The following is a 25,461-nucleotide window of genomic DNA, read 5'->3' as shown; positions in this document are numbered from 1 at the left end:
AGCATGGGGCGGGCCAACATGGCGGGCGGGGCTTGCCGCCACCAATGCAGGTGGGGCTGCGGCGCCTGCGCTGCTGCCGCTGCTGTACGGCCCGGCTCGTCCGCTCGGTTGCCGGCCTGCTGTGGGGTGAGCCATGTGGAGCCGCTACCGGGCGGCCGCCGGGCTGCTGAGCCGGGGAAGGTGAGGACGGGGATGAAGCAAGGGAGCAGGTGGAGGGCTCTCCATCCTTGTCTCCCCGGCCCCGGGCGCTGCCTGGCCGGCCCTCAGCTCGCTGCGGTAGGCGGCCCGACCTTCCCTGCCCTGCGGGCCTCACGGCTCCTGTGCCCGGAGAAAAGCTCAGTCCAGGGGCGGGGAATGGCGCGTTGCTCCCCTGACATGGACAGAAGGCCCCGTGCTGGCTGCCCCTCAGCGTCGGGGCAGCAGGCTGTTTTCCTCAGCTGTACCTCTGCTCCCCTCCCAGCGCCAGGTGAAGGGAGCATGCCTTGCTACCCCTGTTCTGGCCCTGAGGTGCTCTTTGCCTGAAGGAGATGTTCTGTTTCAGGTCTCTGAATCAGAAGTCATGGAGGTGGAAGAGCGTTCCTGCCAACGAACGGGCACTTCTTTATAGGGTTGGAGAACAAATCCACGGCTTCACGGTAACTCAGGTGGGCATTGCCTCTTCCTTGTATTGCTGGTGCAGATAAATTTTCCCTTGATGGGAAGAATGTCAAAATGAGGTCAAGACTTTGTGTGCTATGCAGGTGTTTGCATAGATGCCACAAACAGTCTGTTAAAAATGATGCAGTAATTGCTAGTATTTATCCTTCTGTGACTGAGTTCTGTACGTATGATTAGCACATGTCCCTGTGGGGATTTACTGTTCAGAGTTAATACTGCACCATGGGAGTATGTGTGTCTGTTACAGACACTGAGCATTCAGTGTGGCCTGCTGAAAGTTCAGACTGTTGATTGATACCTCACTGTGTGCTGGTTTATAGGAAACTTTTAAGTAATGTTTTATCCCCAGAACTACTGTTATTGCTTTATTGAAAACTCCCAATAGGAATAACATGGGGAGTTTCTTTTTACTTCTAAGGAAAAAAGTTTAAGTAGAGAATGAAGGTATTCTGCAGTTATTAGTAGTAACAGAACCAATAGTAGAATTGAGTTCTTCTAGTTTCCTTTTGCTGTCCTGACCACTGATATGTGAATACATGCCTTCTCTTTAAATGTTTGAACAGTTTGTTCTGGTCGTGGTAGTTAACACCAGATGAGTATAGTTCTCTGATTGTAATGTAGCGTATTGTTTTAAATTTATTTTCTATTTAAATACATACAGATATTTCATAGAAGGTAGAAACACAGGATCAGTGAACGGATTATTGCTATGTCATCTTTAATGTATTTGATCTCTCTGCAGTCGATGTGTAATATAGGTATTTTCTTCCAAAACAGGTTACAGCTGTTCCTGAGCTGTTCCTGACTGCAGTGAAACTTAGTCATGACACTACAGGAGCCAGATATTTACACGTTGCTCGAGAGGATTCTAATAATCTATTCAGGTAAAGCATGTATACATATCATATCCAGCATTGACCTGTGCTTTATACGTTGTAATTCAGCTTCATAACTAGATTTTTCTGTGATAGCAAAGACAGAAGTACTTCCTTTGTGGATCTTCCTTACAATAATTGAGGTTGTAACAGGTGTTATGATGTCTGTTGTTCGGCATGCTGCTCTAAACAGGATCAGCACTTAACTCAGATGAAGTTCCTCAGATATTCGGGTGGACCTTAAAAATGTCCAAAGACAGAGATTCTGCAGCTTCTCTGGGCAACTTTTTCCCAGGATTTAACTGTTTATATGTGGATTTTTTTTTTCTTTAATACCATGTTAACCTTCCTTATATTATTTAATGGTCGTTGGTGCTTCTCCTTCCATCATGTATGCCAATGAAAATAACTTGTTTCCATCGTAACGTTCCTGTAGGTATTGGAAGGCAGCTATTAGGCAAGCTTCCCTTGTCTCTTGTCACAGTCAATACTTTGTAGAAGGCCCTTAGATTATGTAGGCACAGCTGGTCCTTGGTGGAACCATGCTTTCTTTCTGTAATCTCCTCCTTGTCTTCCTTTTGCTTCCACATAACTTCCAGGAGGATCTGTTCTGTGATCTTATCAAACACTGACTGATCGGTAGTTCCTGGTGTGATCCTTATTACTAGTTTTAAAAATGGGTGTGATATTTCCTTTTCTTAAATCACTCTGGATTTTGCCTGCCTGCTGTGACTTTTCCAGTACGATGGAGAGTTGCTTAACTACATCTGCCAGCCTGCTAACAAGGTTTATTATGCTGGCTTGGCCTCTAATTTTCATTCGTGAGCTCTGAACCTGCTGTTTTTCAGTGACATCTCTTTGCATTCCAGACTGTTTTATTTATTTTTAACATAGAGGACGATCCTGACACCTCTCCTTTTCTGCCTCTTTGCCTGCCCCTCCTGAGTAGTTTGTAGCCATCAATTGCAGCTCTTCAGTCATGATTGATCTCACCAAATTTTAGTGATAGTGATTAGATCATAGTTTTCCAATTGTGCGATGGCTTCCAAGTCCTTCAGTACCTCTGAGCCTGAAACCAAACTTCCTAATAAATTGATGTGTAGTTACAAGACATAAAACTTCTTTTTTACCATAACCTTCCACAGACTTTTTGAGTGTTTCGACTAAAAAATGTGTACCTGTGAGTTTTTCAGCTAATTAACTGAATAGAAGAGGAAAAAGATCGTACTTCCAATTAGGATATAAATTTAACTGTTGATCTTGGCAACTGTTACAGTTTTGACAATTGCTTTAGTTAAGTAGGTTGGCTTCTCATAGCAAATAAATGCATTCTTCTCTGTGCTTTCTATCTTCCAGTTTACAATTCCGAACCACTCCAATGGACAGCACTGGGGTCCCACATATCCTTGAGCACACGGTGTTATGTGGTTCTCAGCAGTATCCTTGCAGAGATCCGTTCTTTAAAATGTTAAACAGATCATTGTCCACTTTCATGAATGCATTTACGGGTGAGCCTGAAGTAAATAAATTTTTGCTGAAAATGATTATATTGGATCTTTTTTTCTCTTTGAGAAGCCGTTATTACTAACTGTGAATGAGAGATTCAAAAACTAACAAAGTAAGGTGACAAAATAGTCCTTGTTTGTTTGGCACTTACAAAGGCCCAGTAGAGCTAGATCTTTATAGTACACAGCAAGGCAGTTGTCTATATGCTTACGTGTTTGATAAATAACTGCAGTCTTAATATATTAGTCAATTAGTAAGATTTTTTTTTTTTTTTTTACCAATTATTTATATTGGTGAATGACTCAATATAAATGAGAGCAAAATACACCTCAGGCTTCCTATAATTTTGATCTTTTATGTCTATTTGTATGCAGCTAGTGATTACACGCTCTATCCATTTTCAACACAAAATCCCAAGGATTTCCGGAATCTCCTGTCAGTGTATTTGGATGCAGCTTTCTTTCCGTGTTTGCGGCAACTAGATTTCTGGTAAGCTTGAGTTGAAAAGCAAACTTAAAATCTTTTTTTCAGATTTAAAAACAAAAATACAAAATCAAACAGAGGATCTCTTGAGCTCCCAAACAATGTTTCCTGTTATTAATTTTTTTTTTCAGGCAAGAAGGTTGGAGGTTAGAACATGAGAACCCAACTGATCCTCAGACACCTCTAATTTTCAAAGGAGTTGTTTTTAATGAAATGAAAGGGGCATTTGTAAGTTTTGTGGATTTTTTTCTTTTTTCTTCAGTAAAGTCAGCAAACTGAAACTTTTATCCATGAAGTTAGACTGTTGAACATTTGTTTTGCATATTAAAGAGCACCTTGCTAATGGATTTTGTTGTAAAACTTCTAAGTTAACACAGTAACATAGCTATTTTTATCAAAGTACATAGGGCTATACATCAATTGCTCATGTGAGGAGTTCCTGTGTAAGTTAGAACTCGGGTCTTACTATTGACCACTTCTTATATTTGAAATGTACTTTAATGACTTTACTAAAATGTGGTATTTTTTTCTCTTAAGACAGATAACGAGAGGGTATTTGCACAGCACCTGCAGAATAAACTCCTTCCTGATCACACTTATGGTGTAGTATCTGGTGGACATCCCTTAAGTATTCCTGATCTTACATGGGAGCAGCTTAAACAGTTCCATGCTTCACATTATCATCCCAGCAATTCCAGGTATCTGAAGTTTATATCTTAGTAGGTTATATAGTGAGTTAGCATTGTGGTTTTATGAGGGGAAACCAGCTGTACAGTATTTCCATACAGATGAGGTGGTGTAGAAACCCATAGACTCAAATCAACACAACCTAGAAGTTTAAAAAAGTTGCAAATGCATGACTGTTCATTTGCTCTTGAATCACGTGTTACTGTACTGGGATCTAAATATTGGCTATCCATTTGAGTTGGGCACTAATTCTGTTGGTATTGCTAAGGTCATTTAGCTAAATATCAACTTGAAAATATGAGGGTATTCTTTCTTCTGTACTAATACTGTGGTCAATCTAATTCATTTATGGAACATCAGCTTGTGACATGACTTTGAATATACCATCTTTTGTTTTTTTTCCATCATTCCAAATACTCACTTGTACCTGAGTTTAAATTTTAATTGAGGAATAACATTTATCTGGGACATAGCCCGTGCCTATATTTAATCCAGTGGAAGTCAGTAATGTTTCTTGTAGGTATGGGGGTGTACTTTGATAGACTGACCTGCAGATCTCAGCTGTGCTTTACAGATCAGTTGAGAAATGTATAATTGTATTTTATGTATGATGAGTGAGGTTGATTACAAAAATGTGTCTTCTGAAACATTAGAGCACTGGAGTTATGGTTCCAATTACTAGTATTTTCTTCTTGTAATATTGCGTAATACTGCAGCTAACTGAAATCAAGTTTTTGTGGACTCTAAAGCATAACACAGAGGCTGAGAAGTGCTGTGGAATTTTACCACCATAGCTGTGGGTTTGATGTATGGGGCAAACTGTGGTAGGTCTTAAACCTTACAAATCATGTTCCTTGTAGATGTAACAGAATCACTGGAAATCACATGGAATTCAGAATGGAAGAAAAACAAACAAACAAAAAAACCCAACTGTTACTAAGATTTTCCTGTAAAAATCTGATTCTTAATTCTAAACTTGTGTTTGAAATGCAGATTCTTCACTTATGGTAATTTTCCACTGGAGCATCACTTGAAACAAATTCATGAAGAAGCACTGGTAAAATTTGAAAGAATTGAATCAAAGACTGACATCCCAAAACAGAAAATCTGGGAAAAGCCTGTAAGTATTAAGTTAAAAATGTATCTGTATCTCTGTATGTATAAAATAAAATTAAAAAGTGCACATCCAATAGTGGAATTGCAGAAACTTGAGTATAATAGGATAACACTTTAGCCCAGTCTGCTGGGGTTATTTTGTTTGTTTATAAGCGTACTTTTATTAAGTGAGCTAGAACTTTTTTGTTAAAGGGGTTAAAAAAGAATGTTTACTTTAGAGTTTCAATAATGTAATTATTCCATACCTACGTTCATTTTCATTATTTTCAGTTTTCATATGCCCGCAGTATTTAGAGAACTGGAGTATTTATTACTATAAAGCACCTAGAACTAGGGATAAGAGTATTAATACTTTGTATCAGGAGATGCTTCTTTAATGTTACCTAAACTTTCAAAGGTTGGTGTCAAGATAACTTTTTCCATTTATTTAAGTACTTTTCCTCCCTAGTTCGTCCAGAAGCTTAAATTTCAGTTTGAAACTGCACTTGGAGTGTTATTATGGACAGATTTTCTTGATCCTCTTTATTTCTCCACTTATAAAAAGTGGAGTTACTGCTCTTATCTTTTCAAGGTATACTGAGTAAATATTGCGTGTCTGTATACATACTCATGAGTAGATACCTGCAAAATTATTTTAGGTTTTTGTGAGGAGGATTTGAAGATGTAAACAGCCTTTTTTTTTTTTTTAACTTGTAACTCTACTTTGAGTTTAGTCTCCCTCAAATGTTTTTTTTTTTTTTTTTTTTACTTTACAGCAAGAACACCATATAACATGTGGCTTAGACTCATTTGCTAGTGATCCTTCCAAGCAGACGACTGTCAGTGTCAGTTACTTGTTGACAGAGTAAGTCTTATCAAAATGAATTTCTTAATCGGCCATGTAGGGGAGAACTAGACAAATCCTTCTTTAACAAAGGAAAGTTTAATTTGCTGAGTTTTTTTTTGTCATTTCTTTAGCAGGCAGAGTTAAGGAAAATCAGCCATTCTCTTACAGAACTATTCAGTGGGTTAGACTTTAGTAAAACTGGCTTTTTGTATTTCAGTTGCCTTCCATTTATTTACAAGTTTTTCTGTCTAACCTAGTTGCTAACTACTGTCCTTGCATAGTAACTGAACTTGCAGAGCTTCTAGAGTTGTTGATTATGATGAGTGAAAAATCCAGAGCTCTTAATTTCCTAAGTTTGCTGTGATGTTCATAAGTCATAATTATCTCTCCCTTGCCTCCATTACATAGTTTTGTAGAAGTAATTCTTCTGAAATGAAATCAGAGATGTTTGGTGTTACGTATTCATAGCCTGATGATTTTTAATAACTAATAATTTTTTTCAGCATTACAGACATTTTTGAAACTTTCACGCTAAGTCTCTTGTCTTCACTATTGGTTGATGGACCAAATTCTCCATTTTACAAAGCCTTAATTGAGTCTGGCGTTGGTACAGATTTTTCTCCTGATGTTGGGTAAGTGTTACAATTTAATTTTCATCACTATAAAACAATATTAGAAAAGATGTAAACCAATATCAAGTGTGAAAAAGTCATCTCTCATATGTACAGCAGATACTACATCAGAAGAATCTGAATGGTTTCTCCTGATAAAACATTGTCAGGTGTAATTTTTGGCTTGTCAAAATCTTGTTAGAAGCTATGTTAGTTTTAAAATGATACTATTTCATGTTTATCAACAAGAAAAATGTGTATGTAAGAGCATGGTATGCCTTCATTACTCTAATTTACTTGGAGATTTCATCTTTTGTGTTTGGTATTACGCAAAAGAACGAGAAAAATGACTTTGCTTGCTTTTTTGGTGCACTGCTACGATTGTTTTTTTTACTTTAATTCTGTGATTAATACTAAATAGTACTAGATCAGTTTAGCACAAATGTGTTTTTATGCAATTAGATACCATTCATTTATCATCTCCACAATGAGAAAAGGGTACGTATGCCAATGTTTATTTATTCAGAATGTAGTGTTTGCAAGCAGTATGCTAAGCTAGCTAGCTCTGCACTGTAGTATATGGATGAGTGGGTTCTGTTAACTTCACTACAGGCTCAGCTGCTCATCATAGCTTGCCTTTTTTGTCAGCAGAAGGAAGCAATTTCAGGCCATGAACATCTGACTGATATTAGACATGAAAATGACAAAATACATTGTTTGTTTCCACTGTCTCCAATGTTTGAATGCGAATCCTAAATATAATAATCAAGTATGAAAGTAATGCCTTGGGATAAACTGCTTGGCTTGAAGTTATCTCTTTTGGGTTTGCTGCAATTCCTGTGTCATGAATACCGCTGCTGTGCAGATATCTTGATACCACAGGGCATGGTATCTGTCTTCAAACACTGAAGGAGTGATTCAGTTGTATGTTTTGTCAGCTAAGTCTTTTGTGCGTTTAATATATCTTGACTCATACAGTGAGTTGTCTTCAGTATGCATCAGTGACTGTGCTGGTGAGTCCACAGATTGGTATTCCTGAATTTGACATGAGTCTGCCATTGAATCTATTGTTTTGGGTTTTTTTTAATATGAAATAGCGGATTTTTAGATTTGATTAACACTAATTGCTTTTTGCATGTTGGCTTTGATCCAAACTGTTAGATGCTACATTTTAATGCAAGTAACAGTTTGTCTCTGTGAAGAGGAGTTCTCATAGTTAAATGTGCCTGACAGCTTGGGCAAAATTATTTTTTCTTTCCCCCCCTCAGGTGCTATTAAAAGTAATTACAACAAAAACAAAATGCTTCACCTTCAGTGCTTACTCTGCAAATACTTCTTTAAATTTATTAATTAGAAATACTGTTCTACTTGCTTGCTTAAAAGTGGAATATATGCCTTCAACTTTGCAGGTAGCTGAATTTTTCACTTAGGAGGGAGGTTTTATTACCTGAAGGTACTTACTGATGAACTGGAAGATGAACAGAAAAGACTAACTTCTGTAACTAGTTTTCTTTCTCTAATATCATACACTATATTGTTTTCCAACAGTTTGTTGCTGCTGCTTAAACTGAAAAAAAGTGCTTTTAAGTTCAATTCCTTCTTTTTTTGTGTGTGTATGTGAAAAGAATATTTTCCCATTGTCTTTGCTGGCAGGGTTAATGCTTAAGTTCTACTACTTATTACTGAGTTAAATGTGTTTTATTCTAGGTTTAATGGCTCAACAAGAGAAGCCTATTTCAGTGTGGGTCTGCAGGGTATTGCTGAGAGAGACATTGAGACTGTGAAACAGATTATTGCTAGAACAGTTGATGAAGTTATTACGTGAGTAATGTTAAATTTTTGAGACTACTGTTCTCTCATACAGTCTCTTGCAATTAGATGTATGTCTATATATATGTAACTACTACTAATTATACAAGAATACATATATATATATGTATATATATATAAATATGCCTAGAAATTTTAATTAAGTTTCAAAAAAATTTACTGAAGAAGCAGTTTTATTGCTCATTACCCTTAAAACTCTTATCTGTTACTTCCTCTACTGGAGCATATTCATCAGCATAACCATCAGGAGTTTAATTATATTGGTGCTGTTTCGCTAAATAACACATCACGATAAGATTTTCCTATCAATTTTAATTTAGTGCGTAAGACATCATGTTGTAATATTTCTTTTATCAATGCTGTAATTCATTTTCATAACTTCACTAAGAGTAATTAGTGCTAATGGATACGATTTCCTTCTCTCTTCACTCCTTCTCAAAGGAAAGGATTTGAAGAAGATAGGATTGAAGCTCTACTTCACAAAATTGAAATCCAGCTGAAGCACCAGTCTACAAGTTTTGGTCTTGCCCTGACGTCGGTAAGTTTGTACGTGTGCTTGTGTGAGATGTTTTCTTTAGGAATAGGTTAGAAATCTGTGTGTTACGTCTTTATAAAATATGGGGTCATTTTGTAGGCTTTTGAGACCTAAAACTTTTCATGTTTTGGCCTTTTCTTTGTCATATACACATCTCCACTCTCTTCAGGAGTCTTCAAGCTATTGCTATACTCTGTACTGTATGATTTAATCAGGCAGTGAACCTGTTGTCTTTGCCTGAATCGAACCTTTGATTACTGTAGGACTGATTACTTTTGTAAGAGAGGAATGTCATACTGATTCTTGGTATGTTTTGGCCAGTTGCTTATCTATTTGTAGAAATCAAATCAAAGGACTGTATTTTTCTTTGGAATTTAGGGTTGTGTCACTGTAATATAATAAATATAATTGCTAACCCTGCCACTGGAAGGGCTTTCTTGTGTGTGATGTCTTTATTTAAAACATAAATAGGAGAATTCAGAAGCTGGTAGCTTTTCTTTTTAGCTGTAGGTTTCCTTTTGTTTCTGAAGTGATTAAAACAGTAGAAATTGTATTCTAAAATGATGGTCTGTTCTGGCTTGCTTATTTTTTATCTGTGCAACTGTTCAAAACTAACAGTCTCCAGATACACTTTTCTTCTTAGGTTCTGTGTGAAAAGCATGTGGAGAACCAGTTTATCAGGGAGAAGAGATCAACACCTCCCTTTCTGTTTCCCCTCCTTTGGGAGCTGCAGAGAGCTCTGAGGTCACTTCTTAGCTTTCCTTTCTCTCAACTGGACAACTGAAGTGTCTTCAGCTTCCTCCGATAGGGCATACCTTCCAGCCCTTTTTACCAGCTTTTTTTTTCCCTGGACATATTCAGCTACCTTAACATCCTTTTTATATAGTGCTGATCAGACCTATATACAGTATGTTTGAGGTGAGGCCTCAAATGCTAAATATGGCAGGGAATTGCCTCTGTCTGGCTATGCAGTGTTTAATGCACCCTAAAATGCAGTTTGTCCTCTTGGGTGCCTGGTACACTGCTGGCTCCAGCACCTTTCTCTAGGGTCTGTAGGGCTGCTCTCCTACCACTTGCCTGTCTCTGGCATGGCTTTATCCCAGGCATGGCACCTGGTGTTTCTCTTGTTGAACGTCATACTTTCTCTGTATGCCCAAAGCTCCAGTCTATCTGGATCCCTCAGCAAGACCACTTGTCCCTCAAGTGAGTCAACACTACCACTCACTTTATTATCAACTTGGAAACCTTTGTAAAGGATACATTCAACACCTGCATCCAAATCACTGATGAAAGTGCTGAACAGAATTGGCCTTAGAATTTAGCCCTGTGGAACACTGCTGGTGATTAAATCATTTCATCAGCCTGATAGGGTAAAAAGACTGTAATATTCATAAACTGTTTTGTGTCCACCTCTTGCTCTGCTTTTCCTTCTTTCTTGGTCTGAAAAAATGTATTTATTTTAAAAAGGGAGGAGAAAAGAGTATTGTCATAAATTTCCAGAATGCAGACATTCTGGAATGTCACCTATGTAAAAAAAAAAAAAAAAAAGAAAGATAAGTTTATTTGATATGATAAAATCAGAGGAGAGAATGGAGGGGATAAGGGACAGATGATGTTAGTGGTATAGTCCTTTAGTCTGAATAAATACTTCAGCTTTACAGTTCTACTCAATCTATTAAAAGTGTTCATCAGTTATTACTACCTACTGTTGAGATATAGATGGTAAGGTAGTTTTGGAACATAGATGCTGCCAGTTAAGGAAATGCATACGGATTGTCCTGCTTATTCAACCAGCCTTTCCCTTTCAGTATATAGCTTCCTGCTGGAATCAAGACGGGGATCCTGTGGAGCTTCTGAAGATTGCAGATAAAGTGTCACAGTTCAGGCAATGCCTTAAAGAAAATCCCACGTTTCTTCAGGAAAAAGTTAAAATGTATTTTAAGGTGGGAACATCTTCAGAAAAGTAACTGCAGTATTAATTTTTCAATCACAGTTTTGTGCTTACAGTTAAACTGAAGGGTACTGAGTTGTTCATGCTGTCTGTTTTTAGATGTAGATGAAGAGCAGCACTTTTTAATGAAGATTGTTAATTTTAAACAGTTGAAGTGAGAACTTAAAACTGGAAAAATTGGCCAATTGGGCACTTGGTAATGCACTTACCAGAACAAAGATAAAATACTGATGTTTAATTGAACTGTGATGCCTGATGCTATAGAAGGGCATGTGAGAAGTAAAGATGTGGACAGGGAATTATGGGCCTGGTTGTGTATTGGAGTAGCAAGAGCTTGTCTTCTTCCTTGAAAAGACTTTGGCTGTTTAAGTAAGATTATTTTAGTGCACTTCGTGTTCCTTCAGTTGTTGTCTGCATTTTGCAGTTGGCACTAATTGCTTTCTACTCTTTTTCTTGTGTACCTGTGTGTATGTTCTACTTGAGTGCTTATGGATTCAAGAACAGCAAAAGCATTATGACATTGAATGGTTTGAAGCCCTCTGCATTAGCTAGTAAAAACCCAGTGACAGCAGTGCTGAGGTGTCTTTCCTTATTTTTGTTTTGTGGTGATGTGTTTTTTTTTTTATTGTTTCACTTTAACTGTTCAAGTTGTTTTGAAGGACTCATCTATGATACTTAACTGCCATCTCGATTTACTTGTGAGTAAATGCTCATTCGCATTTACCTGTCAGAAGGTGACAGGAGACAGTGTCATCTGTTTTCCTAAAGTCATTATTAGTGTATGGAAGTAGTAAGGAGCTGTCAGGTGTTTGGCTGTTGTGTTTAAAAAATACAGACACAGTATTTTTGAGCATGTTCTTTACTATGCAGTTCTGCTGAGGGTTCTGAGATAAAAACACTGCTCAGTAGAAGTAATGAGAATTGCTGGATTTTCTGATATCAGAAGACGATGCACCTTATGTTGTACATTGTGCCTTAAGATTAATAAGGTAGGAAGGCTGGAGGCAATGGAGAGTATGCTGTTCATCTGTCCTTGGTTAATTTTGCATTTTACTTTTTAACTCTGTAGTCAGTCTTGTTTCCTTAATCTTTCCATATAACTACAGGGAAGATAAGCTCATACAACAGAGAATTCAATTACAGCGTCTCAAATTATTGGCAGTGCATCTCAGTGACAGATGTTACTGTTTGACTCCTACTTTGAAACGGGCATTTTTGAGGTCACCGTCTTTTGAATAGCCCCCCATTACTATATAAAATGGAAGCTGCTGACTAATTTTGTTATGAGAATCCCACAGTGCAGTATAAACAAAGAAATTTGACAGCCGTTGTGATGCTTGCATAATGCATGGAGTTCTTTGGCAGCAAGACTGTAAGGCATTTTTGAGCAGGATAAGGCATGCACATTTTACGTCATTTGGGATCTCTGTGCACTCAAGCTTGGACAGGTTGAATGAGATGTTAAATGAAATTCTCCTGCAGTTAACTGGATTCCCCATCTTAGAACGTTCTCTAGATATAACTTATCGCATGCTGCTCAGTAGTGTTATGCACAGTTGTTTCACCTTGAATTAATTACACAAGTACTGTATGCTGTCAGGGGAATCAGATTCCATACTAAAATTTCACCAGAAGTTGTTCTTGCACATTCATGTGGTAAGCTGCCTCTTGTCTCCTCCCTGGCTGCAGACTGCTTCATTAAATGAGGAGTTTAAATTGCCTGTTTATGATACCTTTGATAATGTGGCAGAACCAAGTAATGCATGGGCTGTTCTGATCTACTTCTGATGAAGCAATAATCTGAGGCAACATGGGTGGAAGCAGCCCTCAAAATTAATAATTCTCTCTTTTGGGATGCATTTCTGCAGGATAATCCACATAGATTGACTCTGTCCATGAGTCCAGAGGAAGACTACTATGATAAACAAGCAAAACTGGAAGCAGAAAAACTGAAAAAGAAGGTTAATGCACTTTCAGAAGAAGAGAAAACCCAAATCTTTGAAAAAGGTTAACATGCTTATTTATGTTTTTGTTTGGGTAACTGTTTAAAAATACACCCTGTTTGTTGTTTATTTTTTTTAAGCTGTTGATCTGTAAACTGTCTTAAATTCTTTAAATATACCAAATGCACTCCGGCATTTGTTCTGAACCGGATAATTTTTTTTGTTGTTGTTGGTAGCTTATGTAATACACACGTTAGGAAGCTATGCAGTTTATACTAATTTGTGTGGTTGGTATATTCCATTACTTTTAGCACTCAGAAAACAAAATGATCAAAGACTTCAGCCCACAGTCAGAAGAAAAAATGTTTTAAAACTTGTTTGCTTTTTTTTCCTGTTAACTTTTGGTTAGTTCTAATTGTATTTCTTATCTTTTCTACTTAAAAAGCCAACTATAGAAATAATATTGTGTTTCATATATTCTGAGAAGTAACTTGAACTTGGAAACCTTGAGCAGTCATGTCTTTCTGTTAAAACATTGATCTAGACACAGAAATCCTATGGAAAATGGAGTTAATGTTCAGAAGCAGTGTCACTGGGAGGGGAATAGGGGAAGACAAAATCCTTCAAATGAGTTTTTGTCTACATACAAAAATAATTTTGAGAGTACTTAAAGGCAACCAGCTAGAATCTGAAAGAGGCAGAAATGTAAGATAAAGCACAATGGTTTAGCTGCATCAGTGTACTGACAGCACTTGAGAAAGATCTCTTATGGGTTAGAGCCGAGGTCTGTGTTGCCTACTGCTGTCTGCAGAGCTGGACAACAGGGCAGACTGGCAGATATCATTTCTTCACAGTTTGAAATACATGTAAGCAGTATGTGAAATGAGGGGTGTGTTGGAAAGAGAATATATGAAGATATGTTCTATTTGCTGACGCAATAATGTGCGGAATTTGTTTCAGTGGAATATTTGAAAGAACAGTTGATAGAAAATGCTAAACTAAAACATGTTTTTCTGCTCTGCATCACCTCAGTAGATTTTAAAGACGAAAATGATGAACCTTAGTATTCTGCTTTCTTTATTAGGTTTGGAATTAATTGATCTTCAAAGCAAACCTCAGGATACCTCTTGTCTCCCAGCTCTAAAAGTGTCTGACATTGAGCCCAAAATCCCATTCACTGTGCTGGAGACAACATTTGCAGGTTGGTGTAACCAGTATTTTGTCCTGAAAAGGACAACGCTGTTGGACTGTTATTCAGCTATGAGCCCAACTGTTGCACTTCTTCCATCTTAAAGAAATTTATGTAGATGCTTAGCTGTAAATAGTTATACTCTGAAACAGAACCGTAAACAGCAATAACTTGTGGAGAAGGAAAAGGCAGTCATTTTGGCCTGAGTTGTTTGATTTTTGACTGTTTGTCAAAGTCAAGGGTGTTCTGACAAGCTAAATTCAACACCCAAAACAAAGTGCAATAGCACTGTGGGTCAGGCAGAAGTTCTGACCATGTAGCTCCTGGCTTGCTCCTGCCAAAGCCAAGCTTCCAGTCTCTGGTAAAAAGATGGCTTTAGACTTCAGAATTATAGACTGGAATAAAGTTTTAAACAGAGAGTCCCTAGAATTATTTGGCTGAGATTAATTTAAAAAAAAAAAAATCTGAAAGTGATTCTCACTGTTAATTGCCCATAGGTGTGACCCTTTTTCTCTTGTCCACCACCTCTGCAGTAGAGTTCGCAATGACATATAGAAAATTCTTGGTGTCACCTCTGAGGGGTGATGTTGAGGTGCTCTTAGCTTCAATCCAGTTGCCTGCTCTTTGTTTAGCAAATGCAAGCTCCTGATGCAAGCTCCCTGCCTCCTGCTTTCTCACTGCCTGCCCTGCCCTGAAGTCAGAGAAGTCACTAGGTATGCTCAATTATTCTTGAGCAATCCTGCTGCTTTCCAAAGACTTCAGCATTGTCCAGGGTGCAGGAAGCATTTTTAAGTGCTCTCTTCCTACCTCCTACCTATTGTTAAAAATAAGACATGCAGGAGCCATGGAGAAGTCACTCATTGTAACTTCATTGAAAAATTGTTCTTCTTTGCCCATGGCTCTCCTTATGGATTGTTAGGAAGCAAGAAGTCTTGGGTCTCAATTTTGTCGTGGTTGTGCCAAAATCTCACAGGTGATATTGCTCTGTAGTATATTTTTAACAGAAACTTTTCTATTAAAGTTGTCAGCAAGTGTCAAGTGCTGGATAATTTTGATGCTAAAATGACCCATTTTGTGAGAAAGAACTGTTTATTCTAATAGCTGTTAGAGTAGAATGTACAATGTGGGAACCCCTATTTCTCAGTTTCTGAGGTAGAAAGGCAAAAAAAAAAAAACGTAAGGGAGAAAAACTTCTCAAATTATTCAGAAACAAATTACCATTCCATTACTTGAGCATTATATCTAAAATGTGTACTCTGCCAACAGAATTCTCTCTTTAAATTTTCCAGGCATGTCTTACTTTACCATGGACAAAACTAAGCAAACACAAAAAGAAACAAACATAACCCCTGCTTCAGTCTAGCATTCAGTGCAACATTCCAAGTAAAAACAGAAAGTGGATCTGATGTGGTTGCAGAAAATAACTCTAAGTTCTTGTAAGAAGTGGTTTTGCTTTCATGCACTTACAGAGGAAACTTGTTCTTTTCTTGTTTATTCATCCCTAGCTGATGAAGTTCCTGTCCAGTATTGTTCTCAGCCAACCAATGGGGTTGTGTACTTCAGAGCTGTTTCCAGCTTGAACACTCTTCCTGAGGAGCTCAAACCATACGTGCCGCTGTTTTGCAACGTCATTACAAAGTGAGACATTTATTTTGCTAGAATCTAAAGCAGTAAGGTATAGTACAGCTTACTGAAATAATACTGCTTCTAATTTCTGTGGCTGTTCTTTATGGAAGGAGACAGCAGTAAGCTGGTGTCCTGCTGGAACAATGGTTCTTCCCTCTCCTCAGTGAGTTGCAAACTCCTTTAGCCTTTGCCAGTCTCTGCATTGCTTTGTTTCCCAGGGTATACATGAGCGTTCCCCAGATAGATGGGAAATTTTATCTAAATGAAAAGGAGCTTTGCAGAAATTTAAGTTTTCATGTACATTTTTCTTGGTCTGGTTTCACAATGTGGTCAAAGAAACCCTCACAAAGGGGGAAGAGTGGCACCAGACATACTAAGTGACCTTGGCCAGAAGGAGTCTGTTCTTTTTAGTAGCGGTAACAGCTTATGTGATGCTATTACTCTAGTTCCATGTGTATGTTCAGAGCAAGTCTGTACACTAAGCACCCTTTTTAATACCCTGTTTTGAATTTGCTGTGGGTTTTAGATGATGGCTTGGTGTATTACTTTTTTTTTTTAAATAAATTGTGAAGTATTGTGTTTGCTTGATAACACTGCCAGTTGCTTAGTTGCTGAATTGTATTTGTCTAAAAGCTCCTTGACATTTGTTCTAGAACAAAATCTTTGGTTTTGTCATACATTGAAAATGGAAATAAATCTGATTATTTTTCATAGGCTGGGATGTGGAGCCCTTGATTACAGGGAACAAGCCCAGAGGATAGAGCTAAAAACAGGTGGGATGTCTGTCAGCCCACATATCATTCCAGATGATTCACACTTGGATGTGTATGAACAGGTAAATTAATCATAAACTTACTGATGTTAAATTGCAATAACAACTCAATAGTTAAGGTCACTCAGGGTTTCCAGTAGAGCATCAGTTAATGTGCACTGAAAACAGTGTATAAAAGGGCTTATATATTTGTGTAAAATATATATTTGACAATTATAATATCTTAATATTTTGCATTAAGGGAAATGTATGACATTGTCATCCATTTTAAGGCAGTGTTTTGCTAACATATGACTATAGTTTTGAGTGCTGCAAAACTTTACAAACAAAGAGGACAGAATGGAGTAGTGCTGTGCATAGAGATTGCTGTTAATGTTTATATGTCACTATTAACTGTGATTCAGAAACATTTAGTGTTTTTCAGGTTTGTTAGATCTTAGCATTGGGCATTGTAGTTTTAGCAATAAATATATCTTAAGATATTTCAGAGCTACTGAGGTCTTCTTCCTGTAGTCTGTTCCCTATGGACCATGAAATTGAGTTAGGGAGACTTCTTTGCACAAAGATTCTTCCCCAGAACCATTTCTTATTCTTTATATAAAGAACAACTAAAACTCTGTTTCTAAACTTCTACTTACTGTTGCGAGTCAGTAATCAGCAGACTTGCTTTGTGTGAGGGTCAATCACATTTCATGTCTACTCTGATTCTAGTAATATAGCCTGCATCGAAGTATTTTTGTGTTGCAAAGTATTAGGTTGGCACCACTGCATTGCTTCCATGACAAAAAAAAATCTTGCATGTATCTCCATTGCTTTAGTTATTCGTCCAAAGGAGTTTTCTTTGTGTATGTTTTCTTTTTTTCCTTCAGGGTGTGCTCTTTTCATCTCTGTGCTTGGATAGAAATCTGCCAGACATGATGCATTTATGGAGTGAAATATTTAACAAGTACTGTACATTGTTTTTTGGGTTTTGGTTTATTTTATTTTTTTGCATGGCTTTTGGGGTTCTCTTTTTCCCTCTTGCCCCAATCACTTCTTACAGATCCTACTTTGAGGTTTGTTTTTATAACTATCTTTGAGTGGCTTCCAAACTCTAAATCATAGAATGATTAAGGTTGGAAGGGACCTCTGGAGGCCTTCTGGTCGAGGTCCCCCAGTCAAGCAGGGCCACCTAGACCTGGCTACCCAGGATCATGTCTAGACAGCAAATCTAAGTACTCCATCCTTTGCATGACTGTATATTGGATTAAATGGAGAACTGATTGTCTGAAGGCTTTTTCTTGAATGAAAGATGCAGTATTATTAAAGCCCGTTGGTGTGGTTTTGCAAGAGATGTAGAGACCTGTTTTTACCCTTTTTCAGCCCTCGATTTGAGGAGGAAGAGCACTTCAGAGTGCTGGTTAAGAAGACTGCCCAGGAACTATCAAATGGGATTCCAGATTGTGGACATTTATATGCTTCTATTAGAGCCAGCAAAAACCTTACACCTTCTGGAGAACTGCAAGAAATGTTCAGTGGGATGGATCAGGTGAAAAGTTAATGGTGTTTTTATGTGAGGTTCAAATCCTCTACTGTGGAATGACAGTGCTAATTTCTGTTGAATCTTTCTAATGACTTCATCTGTAGTCTTTCTACCCTTCCTGTGCAGGTGAAGTTGATGAAGAGAATAGCAGAAATGCCTGATATTAAACCAATACTACGCAAACTACCGCGGATTAAGAAGTATCTGTTAAATAGTGACAACATCAGGTGAGTTCTAGCTTAAACAGAAAGAAACATTGTGGTAAGAGAGAGGCCAAGGCCTGTCAGTGGGCATTTCTCAGTATAGTCCTGTGAAACATAAGACCTGAGGAAATACTGCAGAAATATTCAGTCTGTGTTTCCATGTTTTATGTGCTTAAGAACATGATGGTAGCTTTGGCTTTTGTTTGGTTCTTTAGCAGGTGTGAAATCTACAGCAAATGTAATATTCAGATGTTGGATATTGTTGAATATTCAATCAATATTCTGCCTTTTTTTTTACTTGAAAAGTGCTCTAGAGAAATACTCTTATATTGCATTGTCATAGTTTAATATTGTTTATTTTATTTTTTCTTTCTTAGTTACAAAGTCAGGACATTTTGAAACCTGCTTTATGTATCAGTCGGGAAAAATAAGACAAATTAGTTTCAAAACTAGTTCAATTTGATTGACATTATAGTAGATTGTCTTGCAAAGAAAATGATGAATAAAATTACTGAAGTATATGTGCTGTTCAAAATCATGGTAGCTGTGCTCGTAAAGAGAATACAGAGGAGACATTGCTGTTTTGTGAAATCTGTGTAGTTATATGTTGTGCGGAGAAGTGGTGGACAGCTACTGCTTGTTTGGGGCAAACAAAAGAAAAAAATAAGTAGACTGAATTTTTCTTGGCATATCAAATATTGTCTTAGGAGTATTTTGCTATTTTCTGCGATAAAGATTACCCGTGATCACAGATGAAGTTTTCTGATGATTTAATAGGAAGTACTCAGGCGTAGTCAAATAATAATGGACTGTGCAAAACCACAAAGAGATACTAAAAAGTGTTTTTTGACAGATGTTCTGTGAATGCAGCACCTCAACAGATGTCAGAGGCATCGAAAGAAATAGAGAAATTCTTAAAGGGCATAACTAGAAGTAAAAAGGAGAGAAAACCTGTCCGTCCCCATGTGATTGAGGTAGGAAATCACTTCATTTGTGACTAATGCATCAAATATATTTGAATTTGATCTTCTGTAATGGCAGCTGTTCAGTCTGAAGACAGTTTGAACTCAAACGCTATATCCATACAAAGACGTCTGAATAAATTGGCCAGTCAGCTCTGCAACAGGGTGATTCTGTGGCAAGATATACAGCAGCTTGTCTTCATCCTGTAAAACAGACAACAGTAATCCTGTAGATCACCTGCCAGATCTTACCCTGATGTGACTACTTAATGCATGAGATGAAGGAAAATTAATTCTGCCTTTCTCTGTCACATGAAACTATAACTTCTTTTTTAGCTGTGCATTATTTGGCATGCTGGCCGAATGGAAATAGGGAGTAATGCGCAGTTTCTTAGTTGTGTAGGAATCTGCTTCATTATTTGGATGGATGTTTGGCACAAATTGTACTTGGTTCAATCTAATTGGCAGAGAATCCACACTGTCTTAATTTCTGAAACTGAAGTAGATTCCTAGTTCTGTACCCAAGAAGGAAACAGTTGGCTGGAACTTTTGGGGACTCTTTGATATTTCTCCTGGTGTCTTTTGGTACAAAATTGCTCTTGAAAGGAGGTTTGTTTAGCATTTGCTTAGAAATAATAAAGAAATAATCAAGTAGCTTGCTTATATTTGTGAAGACATATGGGCTGATGGTGGGTTCAAAAGCTACCGCAGGAAATATGAGGGAGTAGGGATTGCATTTGTAGTATTCTTAGTTTAAACCATCTTTTAATATGAGGGCTGGATCTTTTGTAGAAATCTTCAGAAGTCAGACCTGTGGGAAGCAAAATGCTTAGTAGTTTGCAGATCACAAGGAAACTAATTAATGTAAGTACATTATTGGTTGAGGATACCAGTCTGTGCCCTTTATCCTACACTGCATTGTTTAAACAATTCCTCAAATGTCTTCATCTGTCTGTCATCCTTTTTGTTGTTTTCCTTTTGGTTCTGATTTGAAGATCATGTAGCTAACTTCACATCCATGCTTGCAAAAAATACACTGTAAAAATCCATGTATTGTTGCTCCTAGCTGTCCCCTTCTTTTCTTTCCTTTACTCCCTAAATGATTTTCTATCTAAATGACACCAGACAAAAGAGCATTGGTGACAGTTTAGTAAAAGTGAGAACTTGGTTTGGCTGCAGGAGAGAAATGCAGCTTTGCGTACCATGAGCTCCCATGGAGAAAAGGCAGTGAAAAAGCAACCCAAGATTTTTCTTGCTGACAAGTCATGCACATGATACTGTACTTGGCCCAACTGTGCAGAGATGTGTGGGAGCTGAGGGGCTGGGGGGCAAATCTCTCACATGTTTCTTAACTCCAGGGTATTGAAATGTAATTGTAAGAGATTTTGAGTGCTTAAAGCTCTGTTTATAGTTAAGTAAGCACACAATGTGTGAAAGAGGAAAGTTAGTGCTTTGGGGGCCTGGAGACATGAGAAGGATTGGAATTTCTGATATGAGGGGGGTTTGCATCTCTGAAGGTATTTGAGAGATGTGTGGTGGTGGTGCTAAGGGAAACAATTTAGTGATGAGACTTGGTAGGTCAGGTTGTTGGTTGGACTTGATCTTGAACATCTTTTCCAGCCTAAGTGATAGTATGATTCTAAGTAAGAAAAAAGTTTGCTGCTGGGGATCTGTGAAATTCACTTAGCTGCTACTTGTCATAAAACAGCTTTTTTTTTGTGGGGAGAAGTGTTGTTTTCAGGATTCAGTACATGTAGTTGAATAAATGGACTAAAGTGTGATGGGTGTAGAAGTGGAAAGTTATGAACACTTCAGTCAGAGTAAAGATGTGGCAGAGAAAGTATGCATCTTAAAACTCTCCGGTAATAATGTAATGTGTGGACAACTGAGAAGCTGGTGAGCAAGGATGAGTAGCTGATGTACAGTATCTACACACTCCGGCTTCCTAAGGCAATTGTAGTACTGTATTGCTAATATGGGGACTAGCTGAATGTCACTGATGGCAGTGTAAGTCACCTGGCAGCTTTAGCATATGTGTGTCCGTCTGTTTGGCAGTTTCATAGCAAAAAAGCCAGAGCTCTCAAAGGAATAAATTGTCTCATCTCTGCTGTGGCAATAATGCATTCTTTTCTCTTAGGATCCTACATTCAAACCATGCCCGATGAAGACACACTTTGTACTTCCCTTCCCAGTGAACTATATTGGGGAATGTGTTCGAACAGTACCGTACACAGCTACAGACTATGCAAGGTAGGAAGCAGAATCAGCAGGGAGCTGGTATGTGTGCTGCATAACACCTAACAAAATGGGAAGTTTTAGGCTGACCGTTGAAAATGGAGTGTCAATAGAAGCTTTGTGGTGTTTTTTTTTTAATGACAAATTCTTTACAGAACAATCTTTGCATGGCTAAGTCCATAAATGCTTTGTTTTAGTAAGCACTGAGATGAAGTAACTAGGGTTTACTAACCCCTATCTTCCAAATAACAGCCCTGCTTACTTTAATGTGTCTGAAGTGACAGTCCTATCACATGTAACAGAGTTGCAGTTAGAAGGCTGTTTTTGTATTTCATTAAGGTGAAATAAATGGAATTAAAGAAGGATTGTTCGAAAGTAGCAACTCAGCTATGTCATTTTACTCAGATATTATTCAATGTTAATTGGTGTTAATGTTGTAATTACAAGAAGCAATGCATTGTAAATTGAGGTCTTTTTGAACTGTAGAGGCAATTGAGAATATTACTGTTACCCAATTCATTTAACATCTATTATTTCTCTCATTACAGCCTTCGAATTCTGGCAAGGCTGATGACATCTAAGTTCCTACATAGAGAAATTAGAGAGAAAGGAGGGGCTTATGGTGGAGGTGCTAAACTTAGTCACAATGGAATATTCACTTTCTATTCCTACAGGTAAGTTCATGTCATAGGGGACCACTGACTACACTTGCATGCATCTTTGACTTAGTTGTAGCTCTCCTTCAAGATTAAATGAAACAAATAGAATACTGGCTGACAAGAACGTGATTCAGCACTGAGTATGCAGATAAGATTAATTGCTTAATGTATATCAATTTTGTTAACAAACGTCTCCTTGCTTCCTCTAGTTTCTATCCCTGGGAAAGTCTAGCTTATCTCTGCTGTTGTAGCAACCAGTGTTGTCTTTGCACCAGGTTTATGTAAGATGGGTTTTCATTTATTTTGTCATGGGTTGAGGAGACTCTTAAACTGTTGAGATCCTGGAGTAGAAGGGCGCTTTTTCTGCTGGTCTTGCTTTTGAAAATGCGCAGCCTCTTTTGGTGATCGTGGCTGGAATAATCAGAGATTCAGCAAAAAACATTCGGAAAGCATTGCTAGTAATGAGCTAGAATGGAGAAGGTGTATTTTCTTTTCCACTTTTTGTCAGTCTGGAACAGTTAACTTGCTTTAGTTTTACAGAGGCATTTACAGATGAAGTTTGAATTGAAAGTAATGAAGACTAGTTGTAATCCCCACTAGAAATGTCATGAGTCCGATGAGTTCTGTTTTAAATTATTTTCTTTACCAAAGATAGACTAACACAGCACTTGGGCAAGATTCCTGGCTGAAATCTGAGCAGCATTGCCTCTCTGCAAAGTTTTCAACGTGGCAGGACTTGTCTTGGTTAGTATTTCAGTAGTTGTCGACCTGTTGCACCTGTTTTACGGAGAGCAAAAAGAGGTGTAGCAGGAAAAGCAACTTAAAGAAGATACGGTATATCATAAATACTACTGTTGTTCTTAATGAAGGCTATGCCTACTAAACTGCTGCAGCAAATTGATAGTGGATTATGAACTGCTGGTTTACTCTCTTTAATACGTATTCTCTGCTCACTGCCACGAAGCTGCTTTTAGCAACTGAGCTTGCTGCCCTTGTGTACTCAAAAATTCAAAATACATTTGGTTCACACTATTCTAAAAAGTTTGGTTTAATCCCCATGTATGCACATTCTGTGTAATGCATAGTAAAGTGAATGAAGTAAGAACAAAGTAATTACTGTACGTCATTTTGTAAGACTCAAGTTGGTAATTTCACTTTTTTCCCCACTTAAGGGACCCAAATTCGTTAGCCACCTTGAAAACATTTGAAAAAGCAGTCGAGTGGGCCAAGTCTGGAGAATTCACGCAAGAAGATATTGATGAAGCTAAATTGGCAGTATTTGCTGCTGTAGATGCACCAATAGCTCCTTCAGATAAAGGTACGTTGTCACCAGCCTCTCAGCACTGGGATATTTATTTGCCTTTAGATTTAAAGGAGAGAAAATAGTTGGCTAAACTAAATTATGTGGTAAAATTTGCACTTGGTGGATGCTGATTCCCATTGCTCCTTTTCATAAATGCTGAACATGTTCTGTCTCTCTACTGAAGTATATGTGTGTATATTCATGCTGCTCCTTGATGTTAGGTGAATGAATGCAGTTAGAAGATGAAGGTAGAATAGAGAAAACAATTCTGGCTTGGAGTTAAATATAAGCAACTATAATAAAAATTGTTTTTTTTTTTTTTCAATAGGAGTCGGAAGGATTATTTTCCAGACATGATTTTAACTATGAATGTCTTAATTTCTTCTGCAAGCTGGGTTTTTTTTTTTTTAAGAAGTTAAAACATAAAACTAAATTGCTTGCCAAAATGCAATGATTTTTTTTTCCTAGATAGGTACTTTACCCAGTCTGTGACCTTTGGTTTACAACTAGATCTTGTTTCAGAACGGTTGTCAAATCGTAGTCTCTGTTCTTCCCTCCCTGCACAAGTATTTGTCTTACTCTGCACTCCTTGCATGCAGTTGTAGCCAGGATTCCAGTACATTATTGCAGCATGTGGCTTTGTTTTGTTTTAGGTATGGACCATTTCTTATACGGGATTTCAGATGAAATGAAGCAGTCACACAGGGAGCAGCTTTTTGCTGTTAACAAAGATAACCTGGTTGATGTAGCAAATGAGTAAGTCTGTGCTCAGAATTTGGGGGGGAAAGCTGCTTGTTTGAAAAATTGCACAAATGCTGAACAACTTGAACAAGTTTGTAAAAGTTGCCACAATTATGCTCTTGTATTTCTTTCGTTGGCCTTTTGTCCTACTTTCACTATTTGCTTTTGTAACCTAGAGAGATTTAATTATATCCTGTATATTGCACTCTAGCAGATGTAACCTCCCCCCTGATTCTGCATGTGATTGTTTTACTTTTGAAAAGCCCAGAGCCCAGTAACTCTCTAAAGAATATGTCTACTCTGCCTTCCACCTCCTGGCTAAATGAGTTGGTTCTTCTGGACTCCTACCACTTTGTGCTTATTTAGACTTGAAATGCACTGCAGAAGAAGTTTAAGCAGCAAGGCTAGTTATGGCTAGGCCACAGTGACTATTGTATTGTGATAGCTGGAGAAAAACACACTGTAAATTCAAAAAGCTGTTGTAAAAGGAACCAATGGGTGTATTTTTTTTTTCCTGAAATATTTTCAGCTTGCATAGGAGAGTCACAGAAAACTGAATGCAGCAAGTTATTTGTTTTTTTCTTGCAGGTATCTTGCAGTTGGGAAGAGCACTCGTGGGCTGGCTGTACTTGGCCCAGAAAATACGGATATCACCAAAGATCCCTCATGGGTCAAACGATGAATAGCTGGCTGAACATTGAAGCTCATACAAAATAAGCCCATCTTTGTGACTACATTAGCTTTTTATATTAATTTTTAACTGAGCTGTGGTCCATCTTAAATGCTACTTCAATTGCTGCTTGTAGCTAGCAATGTCCAACAAACCAGTTAAAACTGTTTAAAAAAAAGTTCTAACCATACACAATTAGAGAGCAGGAATGATTTGTTGTTATAGTAAAGACAGACTTGAGTATTTTATTCAAGACTCACTCCTTCCATCACATATAGATACTATATAAATTAAATATTTTTGTATATGTAGAACTTAAGAGTTCTAAATGGCAATGGGTTGAAAACATGTCTGCTATTGGATATATAAAGTGCTATGTCTCTTTTATATTGGTTTCATTCTTTTTTTATGATAACTCCTCCTGTCACGGGTATGTGCCAGTGCATTCCACCTCACATCAAGCCAAGTTTATGGCGAAGGGCAGCATAGTGGGCAAATATGTAATGCATTTAAATTCAGCTTTTCTCTTGTCTGTTTAGGGAACATTTGATCAAATTTT

At 37.7% G+C, this 25,461-nt stretch overlaps 1 protein-coding gene across 1 annotated transcript; it reads left to right on the top strand.

Annotated features, from left to right (window-relative positions):
- The first annotated feature begins 69 nt into the window (after positions 1–69).
- PITRM1 (pitrilysin metallopeptidase 1) lies at positions 70–25,289 on the top strand. Its single transcript, XM_418564.7, has 27 exons — positions 70–180; positions 542–644; positions 1,435–1,541; positions 2,889–3,040; positions 3,413–3,527; positions 3,653–3,749; positions 4,059–4,219; positions 5,202–5,328; positions 6,080–6,168; positions 6,654–6,782; positions 8,469–8,582; positions 9,033–9,129; positions 10,935–11,069; positions 12,946–13,084; positions 14,105–14,221; positions 15,715–15,847; positions 16,550–16,670; positions 17,477–17,553; positions 17,970–18,135; positions 18,256–18,356; positions 19,186–19,306; positions 20,087–20,158; positions 21,432–21,544; positions 22,078–22,203; positions 23,361–23,506; positions 24,145–24,247; positions 24,821–25,289. Exons 1-27 carry the CDS (start codon positions 134–136, stop codon positions 24,912–24,914), a joined length of 3,102 nt encoding a protein of 1,033 aa, XP_418564.3. The 5' UTR covers positions 70–133; the 3' UTR covers positions 24,915–25,289.
- The last annotated feature ends 172 nt before the right edge of the window (positions 25,290–25,461 follow it).

The sequence above is a fragment of the Gallus gallus genome, chromosome 2 (assembly GCF_016699485.2).
Source record: "Gallus gallus isolate bGalGal1 chromosome 2, bGalGal1.mat.broiler.GRCg7b, whole genome shotgun sequence".
In the NCBI taxonomy this organism is placed as follows: Eukaryota; Metazoa; Chordata; class Aves; order Galliformes; family Phasianidae; genus Gallus; species Gallus gallus.
Note: the sequence above shows the minus strand (reverse complement) of the source record. Positions and strands in the feature narration are given on the sequence as shown.